The sequence below is a fragment of the Monopterus albus genome, unplaced genomic scaffold (genome assembly GCF_001952655.1).
Source record: "Monopterus albus unplaced genomic scaffold, M_albus_1.0 scaffold308.1, whole genome shotgun sequence".
In the NCBI taxonomy this organism is placed as follows: domain Eukaryota; kingdom Metazoa; phylum Chordata; class Actinopteri; order Synbranchiformes; family Synbranchidae; genus Monopterus; species Monopterus albus.
This window is the reverse complement of record NW_018128188.1, coordinates 85,299-96,034: the sequence shown is the minus strand read 5'-3', so window position 1 is coordinate 96,034 and position 10,736 is coordinate 85,299. Positions and strand designations below refer to the sequence as shown.

Genomic DNA, 10,736 nt, shown 5'->3' with positions numbered 1-10,736 from the left:
ACGAAAACAAACATTACTGTTTTCTGATTTGATGCCTATGTTGACGACACCGACAGTCAGTGCCTTCCAAAATGCTTGTAACATTCCTAAAATGATGCATATGACACTTTTGTTTGTTCTGCCAAAGGTCATGGTCATACACCAACATACCTAAGTCAAGAACCTTCTGAAGGTTTCAACCAGATCACACTTTGCCTTCCTTATCACAGTCTGCTCAGTTGTCACAGAGATGGATCCGCTTGATGTTCAAATCAAAACCCCCTTATTAGCTTTGCAACATAGACTTCATCGTACCTGTTTGAGGTTCTGGAACAACTGGAAATATGGCTAAAGACTCCAGGCACAAAATTAGAAATGATCATCGGTCTCCCTTTTCAGACAATTTGCTGACCCAACCATCCAACCTATCTCCTCATGGGGTTTTGCTGCATTATAAAAATGTCACTGCTTCAGTCTTTACTTCACAGAGACATTAACTGTTATTCACAAAAGCCGCATGCGTGTTATCTGGTGAGCACAGTCTCCTTCATGAAAAATGCACTCTTCCGCTCATTAAGCATTAATTACGAGCCTTGACCCTGACATACCTGTAGCAGTAATCACAGTAAATTGTCTGATATATAACGCAGCATCTGGTGACAGTAGCAGCATTAAATGTGCTTCACATGCTGATTAAAGTCAAGGTCAAACATATCAGGAAGTGACCTGTGCTGATTATTGCACCATAGCAGGTGTGTGCAGGCTGGTCGACTGTCGGTTTGTGTTAAAGCTTACATACATACATACTGCACTGCACTGCACGCGTGCACACACACACAACATTCTCCAGGGGACATGCACATAGCATGTTTGGACTGACAGGAGAGTAAGCATATGGGTGTGTTTACTCTGGCTTGGCACTGTGTGTGCCCTCTGCAGTTCTGCAGCATGACATAAAACACTTTGCATGTGTGTTTTTAATGCAACCACCTCCTCCTCCTGCCCCTCCCATTTCCAAATCCTTCATCATGCCTGCCTGATCTGTCGATCATCTCCAGCTCTCCAAAAAAACACTCATGACCTTTCTTAAAAATTTGCTCTGGATTTTATTTCCTTTCCTCTATCCCCACTCCTTCCTCCTCCTTTCCCTCCCTCTTCCTCTTGTCCTTTCTTTCTGCTTCATCCCCTTCCTCACTTCCCACTGTCCACTCTCTTGCTCCATCCTCTTCTTCCCCTCCTTTATTGTCCTATGAGGAAGCATGTAAGAGGTTCAATTTTACAGGGGCTGTCATCTCCTCTTCTTTCCTGTTTCCCTTCCCCTCTCTCACACACTATCTCTACCTCGCTCGCTCGTTCTCTCTCACATCAGAGATAATTAAAAAGCCCACTAGTAATCTCATCCTGCCGTGCAGCACAGAGTCGTGTAGCCGAGCAATCACACACCCCAACACACACAGACACATGCATGCACGAGACTGCAGCATGTGCCACATTAAATGTAAAACCTTGGTATGTGCACACATACTTTCAGCTCAGCAGCAGTAAAGCAAATGCCAACAGTGTGCAACGCGTGCACAAAACATACACACTCTCAAGTCTCTCAGCCCAGTCTCACACCAAGAGGCAAAAGACCAATTGACCTAGTTCATTCAAACCTGGCAACCCAGATGAGGGGAAAGAAGACTGGAGGAGAAGATGGATGAATGACTGGAAGGATGGAGGGGTCAAAAAAAGGATACATGGACATGAACAACCACAATCTGGATGGAGGGATGCAAAGACTGAGATAAAGAAAAGAACTGGATCACTGGATGGAAAAACATTACTAAGATACTGTATATAGATGGGACGGAGGCCACCATGTGTTTGTAAAAATGCATAGACAAATGTATGAGTGACAAGAGGGGTGCATGGATGTGAAACACCATGATATGAAACGTTTTTGGATGGAGTGATGGTGAAGTTGTAAGATAAAGGGATGATTAGAAAAGCAATAGATCACCTTATAGCGACTTCTCAAGTTAGATGCGTGTGTCAGAGAAATGGAAAAAAAACATGAATGGGTGGATGTAGGGGTGAAAAGAGATGTGCAGAGACATTAGACACCTCAATGGGAGATATTCTGAATGGAATAATGCAGAAATTAGAAGATGAATAGACAGAAGAATTGGATAGCAAACCAAGGACAAATAGACAGAGACAGATAGATGAGAAACAACGATAATGGATGTCATGAAGCATTGGCTCATTGAGTGGACAACTAATAATAGTAATATGCTTGATCAGTGCATATTTGTGCATACAATGAATAGACATGGAGGAATGAATGGTGGGGTGGAGGGGATACATGGACAGAGAGGGACACATAGGTGTGAGACGCTTCAATATGAGCCAGTCCAGATGCAGAAATTGGGAGATAAAAGGATGCAACAATAAACTGCATGCAAAAACAACAGATCAACAGACAGACTGATAACATGAACAAGTTATGAAAGGTGGTTAGATAGACAGATGATGGTAGGGTGAAGAGAAGGATGCGTGGACATAACACACATGGATATGGCATATTTTGGACTGAGGGATGGAAGAACTGGGGGATTAAATGGCCATTAGAATGAACTGAATGTCAAACCAAAACTAGACAGCTAAACAAATGGGGGCTTTCCAAGTGCATGTGTGTGTAGGATGAAGGAAAAGATGCATGAATAGATGAGTTAATGGAGGAGTGAAAAGCCAGATGCAGGGATGTGAGACAACTCAGTGAGACAGATAGAGGGATGCAGAAATTGAAAGATGAAGGGATGGAGACTCAAGAGTCTGGCCAGCTAAGGTGTCAGTGTGTGAAAGGTACATGAACAAATGAGTATACGGACGAACAGAGGGAAGGAAACACTGACGGACAATAAAAATAGATAGAAAGGTAAAGTACCTGTTGCCGATTTGGGTCTGTGTCTTCCTTTGGGCCGCCGTTGGGAATTGCCCATACTATTCTTCCTGTCCCAAAACATCACCGCCTCATTCCACCAACACACATACACACACACACTGACTGACTGACAGAGAGGCTGACGAGGTGTGCGCGCCTCCTGTGTTAAAGCATGTGAGTGTATCAGACGAGCGACAACCGACAAGTGTGCGTGAGAGAGGCTGGACAGGGCGTCACAGCATCACTGAAGCCGACCGCATCCCAGAGTGTGTGACTGCGTGTGTATGTGTGTGAAGCTTGGCATGTGCTTGCTGAGAATGAGCGAGGAGAAAAAGAGATAGAAGAGCGTGTGTGAGAGCTCGCCTGAGTGCACTGCGCTACGTGAGCTGTTGACAAAGCAGTGAGTGTAAATGGGAGTGTGAAAGCATGTGTGTGTGTGTGTGTGTGTGTGTGTGTGTGAGTGTGAGAGAGAGAGAGAGAGAGAGAGAGGTGAGGAATAAGAGTGTGTGCGCCTCTAAACATTTCAGTGAATGGTTGGGATGTAGAAAGAGGGAGAGACAGAAAGGGAGAGAGCGTTCATTGTGTTGATTAGCTCCCATACAACCGCTGCTGTTCAATTCATAAAGAGCCAGGCAGAAAGCAGCCAATGCCAAGCCAGAGACCGAGAAACAGAGAGAGAGCGAGAGAGAGAAAGAGAGAGAGAATGAATGGCGGATGGAGTGAAGGAGGTAGAACGAAAAATAAGAAAAAAGGGGAGGGGTTGGCACAGAGAGGGAGAGCGATAGACAGGCTGACTATCAGCTACTGTATGTGACTAGAAAACAGAGGAGAAACACTGTGTGGCCAAAAGTATGTGGACACCTCCGTCTACATACTAATGTCTAATTTCTTTTGGGGGGGGTTAAGCTAGACCCTTTTGTCTCAGTTAAAGGAATGAATAACCCAAGTTACTTTTCAGTTCATGAACTGGCAAGACAGCACGGAATGCTGCATGTGGCACACAGCCATATACAACAACGCTACAAAAAGGGACAAATTATAGAAAACAAATCCAAATAATTTTCAAAATTTTCACATCTTCACTGACAACAGTTTTCCTCCTGAACTCGTTCATTCTAAGAGACTTCTAGATATTTAGCTTACCCCTTTCTTGAATATCAACATATCAAAATACTATCTGACCAGCCATATGTAGAGCGGTTTAAGGGCAAATCAGATGCTGAGTGTAGTTTTTAAATGCTGTACTGAGGAAAATAAGTATCATGCAAAGGAAAGAAAGAAGTTCTTGCACACTGTCAGCACAGAGTTTATAAGAAATACGAGGTTTCATGTCTTATATTCACAATATGAAACAACACGTTAATACTTTGGCCAAAGGCTGCAAAAATGACCACAAGAGGAAACAAAGTTAAAAAAAAAAATCTGAGACATTAATAATTAAGAAAAACATTAAAATGACACAAAGAGTCTGTTTTCATTCATTCATGTGGATTTTCACAAACTAATTGTGCAGGTTACGATTTTTTTTTAGCAATTACTCATGATGATGATTGTTGCAGGTGTGAGACTGAGCTTCACTTTAGATCAAGTGTCTCAGCCTTTGGCTCTAGAATAAATATATTCCTATTTCATATTGTGAATATTATGCCAGACAGTGGTCCATAAAATATCTAAAAGGTCCAAAATGTTACATCTCGGAGCGCTACTGCATTATTAAACTGATCATTACTTGGCAAAATGTCACACTGGTGAGTAAATCTAACAATTTCAAGTTTCGTTTCAACATTTTTAAGGATGAATGGTTGCAATATACATATGCACTTGTAAATACATTCGACAATATTAGACAACCTGGAACTTTCCTGTTTCAATATTATACTGCTCCCATGCCCAAAGCAGAGTCCATAAAGAAATAGTTCTCACAGTTTGGTATGTAGGAACTTTATGGCCCTAACACCACCCAACACCTCTGGTCAAATCTTACTGCCCAGCATCACTGGCTGAATGGAAGACAGTCCCTGCAGCCACATTCTAAAACTGGGTACAAATCCTGAAACCAGAAGAGTGGAGGCAGTGGAGGAGTGCAGCCACTTACTTTTGGCCATATGGCATGACTGCAAAGAGAGAGGGGGAGAAAAATGCTGCAGCAGAGTGAGAAAGGTGGAAGGAGACAGCAGAAAAAAAGACAGACAGAAATGAATAAATGAAGAAGATGAGACCGGGTGGGTTCAGATGGAAAGAGAAAAATTGAAAGTGAAGTGAGTGGCACAGGGAATGAGATTGAGAGGGTGAAAGAATGAGGCAGAGAGAGAAAATGGGGAGAATACACAATGAGGAGAGGAGATGATTTCCACCTCCTGCACCACTCAGTTCCTCCTGATATTTGTCCTTTCCACCTTCTCTTACTCTCCTCCTCCTTGTTTCCTTCTTCTCTCCATTTATCTATTTAAAACAAATCTAGTAAACCACACGCAACACGCATACATCATTGTTTTCATCACTTACCCTGTATAGACTTACACTCACTTCCAGGACGCTTACCCTAACCTTAAGCAGAACTGCCACTCACCTAACCTTAACCTTAACCAAAGCCGACACATGCTCTAACCTTACACCCCATCGTTTTTGTAAAATTCGACAAACTACTTTGTGGGAACCAGCCTCCGGTCCCCACAAGTGCACAATGTCAGTGTTGGTGCAACTACTGTCAAAGCCATGTGTCACAACAACAAAGCAAAGCAATATTTATACATGTAATAGTTTATCTTTCTAAGCAGGCTAATCCAAAGAAATGGGTCCTATGACAAATATGTGGATTGAAAAAAGGTAAGTTAGTGTAAGGTAAGAAGAATGTGAACTATATGTATTCATCATATGCTATGTACACAGAGAACAGGTCGCCATTGACCACACACTAAACCTGAACACTACACACTAACTTTTAACTTTTGAAATCACTGATCCTTTCACAAAATTGCAATTTATGATTTTCTCTTGTTTCATTTTTTCAGTTCAGGGTGGTTTAATCTAAATATCATATGTTAATAATGCTTTTAAGATGTCTAAATGCAACAGGAATTCAGCCCCGCTGTCTCTCTGTGTCCTTGTATTGATCCGTTATAACAAGAGAGAACCTGCTGCCATCATAAATCCTCTCTGTCTTTCCTCCTCCTCTAGCTCTGCTCTGTCACCTCTCGTCTTCTTTCTCTTTCATTGTTGCATCTGATAACCAACTCACAGAAAAAGTGCTGCATGTTCTGAAGAGCAGTGCTCTAAAATATCACCTGTCTACAAAAAGAAACCAGACCTACGCAACCATATTTAGTGATCTGACAGTATCCAAGTTAACATTTATGGTAAGACATCGACCAGTAACCATTTTTTAGCCGAGAATCCACTTATTTGATCAAATACTGACTGGCTTTTCAGATGTTATCAGGCTGTGATTTCAACATATTTACAGCTCAGTAAGTGCCAACCCACTGACTAGGAGTTTCAGTAGGTTTTATTATCCCGTGCACCTTTGTTGCTGTGGTTACAATAATAAGCATTAAGCATTCAGATATATGTATATTGGCCTCTCACTGTGTTTACATTTATTTCTCTATACACTGAAAGGCTTAAATATGAGGAAACATAAAGGAGATTCCAGTGCTATAACTCTGATCTATTTTCTTCCAGAGTAATAAGAGTGGACTCCACTCTGAGGTTTCATTGGGATGTTTACTTACACTTCTGCCGAAAGCTATCACTGCTGTAACAGCCTGAGCAGTAAAACCGGGAAAAACGACTTTACAGCTCAGCTCCTTTCCCCAAAGACGCATCTTAGTAAATGATTCTTTATTTTTCTTTTGCATCATTATGGTTTTAGGATATGTTGGTGGTGTCTTGTCGGATGGATGATGTCTGCTTCTCTTCCTTGCTTTTAACAAGTAGGTACAACATGTAATGACTCTACTTGAAGTATAGTAGAAGTCTTTCCAAGCTTTGAAACCTTCATCAAGGGCTACAGCTATAGATTACTTTTGTTATTGATTAATCTGCTGTTCAGTTACTCATTGATCAAATCATTAATCAATAACTCATTTGGTATGAAATCACAGAAAACAGTGAGAAAGTTTCCCTGAGGTATAATTTAACATCTCAGTATTTTAACATTTGTTAATACTATTTGTTTTTATGCAGGCTTCTCTCTGTAGTCAAAGCTAACACCACACCTACCATGCAGTTAAATGAAAAAATCATATTTTTATACAAATCCATTTTGAATTTTTCATTTAAAACTGTTTTCCTCAAATCCCTAAATGATGTCACTTCCTCTTAATGATGATACTAAATGGAATAGTACGGTATCTTAGTGCAGAGATACACTGGTGTGATGGGGTAGAACACGAAACCTATGGACACACATAAATTATTCTATTTTAAAAACATTTCCCATGAATAAAGAATCATTTACAGTAGGTTCCTAAAAACAAAGAAATCTGAGATTTAAATTTTTTGTATTTTATGCTAATAAGTCCACTTGAATTAGTGTCTTCAGTCACTGAAAACAATGTAGACAGGTTTACACCGTCTGATTTTTGCCTTTAAAGGCTGAACAGTTTCCATGGAATGACCCTGTTAATGTTCTCTGGCATAATATGAGGAACATATTTGCAGAGCGAAATCTGCTGGGATTCCCTATTACAAATATCCCTATACCATCACTAATCCAGGTTCATCCCTGGGCCTCCCGCAAAGATCACGTTTAGCTTTTGCCTATATTCAATTTTGCCGCTTACATAACGTGTATCGAGGCCCGGAGGGGGGAACAGAACAGTGCTGGAGAGCAAGCTGTTCCCTTTCTTGCTGATTTGCCATTTCTCTAGTTAAGTTGGTGGCATTGATTTCACACAAGCTGCTACATCTTGTCAGCCATCACTGTGAATAACAGGGACATTTGCTTTCCTTCTCCGTGTTTTAAATTCTGTCTTATGCCGACAGCTCATTTTATCACATTCTGCACTTCCTTCTCTGAACCATTTTGTCTCCTTTTTACCATTTCAACCTCTCAGTCTCTGCTTGCACCGTGTTCTCTCCATCTCATTCTGTCTGTCCCAGAAAACAAGGGGAGACAGTTTCACATTTGTTTCTTTTCTTCCTCTGTCTCTCATCCTCTCTCTCCAGTCATATTCACATGAAAATGACCAGGTCATTCTGTCCAAAACTTACCCAAGCCTCCATAATATTTACTGCCCTCTTATCTGCTTTAATAATTATGGCCAGACCTTGAGCTAACACACAAACAATGCATACCAAGCTAATAATAAGCTTGTGGTTGCTTTGAGAGAAATTAGGGATCAAAAACAGGACAAACAAAGGGTGTTTGGTCTCCAAAGAACCACTACTAGGAAAGAAAAATGACACCAAAAATGACTTACCTGTTTGTCCAGTTCAAACAAATGAAAACGAGGAGTATTATGCCCATTTGCTTTTCAGCTGCACAGAGGTAGTAAGGTCTTTCCAAGGACCTTTCCAAGGACCTTGCAAACGAACTAGGCAGGTAAGAGTACTGGGTGATTCTTCCCAGTAAATTAAAATGTTTTATGTGGCCGATTCAACTGCTGTGCACTGAACCTCATTCATCCAGAGGAAATCACTTTTCCAGTTTAACTTTAAACTTTGTATGAAACCAAACCAAGACTTTGTGTGAAAGTAGACCCCGTGCTGATGCTATAAAATATAAAAAACCTTTGTTTTTTTCCGTGATGGACACATTTGAGTGTTAAAAGTTGCACAAGGAAAGATCACATGTTGGCAGAAAGAGGCGTGCTAACTGAATTTTGATGGCTTCATCCACCCATAAATCATCCAACAAGACAGTCACGAATTAGCCGCAAACTACATTTTTTCCATTCTTAATGGTTGTGGGGACACAGAAGTGGTTCAGCTGACGTTAGTTAATCCAGAGTCGGACTTGGTTTCAGCCTTAATTTTTAAGCTCTGACTAAAGCAGCTTCTTATTTTTAGGCGGTGCCGATCATTTGATCTAGTTAACATTAAAATTGTAAACACTTGCACAAGGCAAACAAGTTAACACTTATACCTACTGTATAAAATAGCCATAAAGGTATCATGACTATATCACAGTTATCACAGTTATCAGAGCTCAAAGTCTGTAACAGTAACATACTTGTCTCAGCAGACACTGAAGCATCAATGCAACAAACAAAACTCAAAGTGAATCATGGTGCATTGAAGAACAGACAAAGAAAAATACACAGACACAGACTGTTGACAGTACCTTACTGTGGATCAGGCAGAAAGGTTTGGAGCTTTTTTGGTGAGGACTGCTGCAAGTTAACTCTGACTCCCTCTTGGTCAAACTGAGTATGAACCAAAACAAGAAAGAAAGAGAACGGGAGATCAGAAGGAGGGAGGGAGGGGTGGAGAGAGATAGAGGGGGAGGGATGGGTGGATTTGTGGGCACAAAAACAAACAGATAGAAAGAGGCAGAGATGAAAAGTGGGAGAGATGGATAAACACTGGGGAATAAAGCAGAGCAAGTCAACTCTCCACTAATGATGTAAGACGTGAGAAGAAGTAGTATCAATGATGAAAAAGGGAGGACAAATATAAGAAAATGACAAAAATTAGAAGTAAATAGAGACAAATAGCATGGTCGAAACACAGTATGTGGAAATATGAGAAAAAAGAAGAGAAGACACAAATACACACCGAGACGAATTCTGATCATTCCAACAGAGCAGACATATGGCCCAGAGTGGATTATGGGTAATTAACTGCTCTTTAATGATCCCTGCTGAGCGAGGACTTTGACGGGACAAACACTGATTACACTGTCGCACTCAAAAACAAGTGTTTGTTTCTAGGAGAATGTGTGTATGTGTGAACATGTGTTCATGCCCCCAGAGAGAAAACCAGGCAAATAACTGGGATAACTGGAATCCACCACACCCACCAAATCCTTAAATCCATCCATCGCCTTTAATCCTGTCTTTGAGTGTGTGTCTATGTGTGAGGGTGTGTGACTTTCACATTGCAGGTATGAATCTACTTTCTTTTTGTACAACTTGTATGCAAATTATTTTTAAATTAACTCAACGCGAGTCTGATGACAAAGAAGACTCGCCATGTAAGGAATGAACAGTATGCATTCGAGTGATAGTTGGTCGAGTGTGTGCAGTACTCTGTGTGTGTGTGTGTGTGTGTGTGTGTGTGTGTGTGTGTGTGTGTGCGCGCAGGACATAATCCACTAGATTTCCCAGGCTTGTCCAACTGTCCAGTGACTCAAGGCCGAATACTGAAAACACTATCAACCCCGAGTCAACTACACAAGGACTGAGGTCATAACACAGAGATAAACTGAGGGAGTGAGGACACGCCTGAGAGATGTTTACAGTGTGTGTGTGTGTGTGTGTGTGTGTGTGCAACCAGAAACAGGAAATAAGAGAAAAGGGAAAGATGTGAATTTGACAACAAATCCGACAAAGGAAACGAGAATCTAATGGAATGTGGGAATATACAGTGCCTTGCGAAAGTATTCGGCCCCCTTGAACTTTGCGACCTTTTGCCACATTTCAGGCTTCAAACATAAAGATATAAAACTGTAATTTTTTTGTGAAGAATCAACAACAAGTGGGACACAATCATGAAGTGGAATGAAATTTATTGGATATTTCAAACTTTTTTAACAAATAAAAAACTGAAAAATTGGGCGTGCAAAATTATTCAGCCCCTTTACTTTCAGTGCAGCAAACTCTCTCCAGAAGTTCAGTGAGGATCTCTGAATGATCCAATGTTGACCTAAATGACTAATGATGATAAA

The 10,736-nt window shown here is 40.9% G+C and overlaps 1 protein-coding gene across 4 annotated transcripts in view; it reads right to left on the bottom strand.

Moving 5' to 3' along the window:
- The window catches only part of nhsl2 (NHS-like 2), a 92,710-nt gene that overhangs the window by 53,745 nt on the left and 28,229 nt on the right, over positions 1 to 10,736 (bottom strand). Inside the window, exon 1 of one of the 4 annotated variants that reach the window (XM_020623716.1) lies at positions 2,909 to 3,255. The exons of the other annotated variants lie outside the window; for them this stretch is intronic. Within the exon in view, the coding sequence (XP_020479372.1) occupies positions 2,909 to 2,987 (79 nt within the window). The 5' untranslated portion in view covers positions 2,988 to 3,255. Of the gene's footprint in view, positions 1 to 2,908; positions 3,256 to 10,736 lie in introns of those variants that run through there. 4 annotated transcript variants of the gene reach the window in all.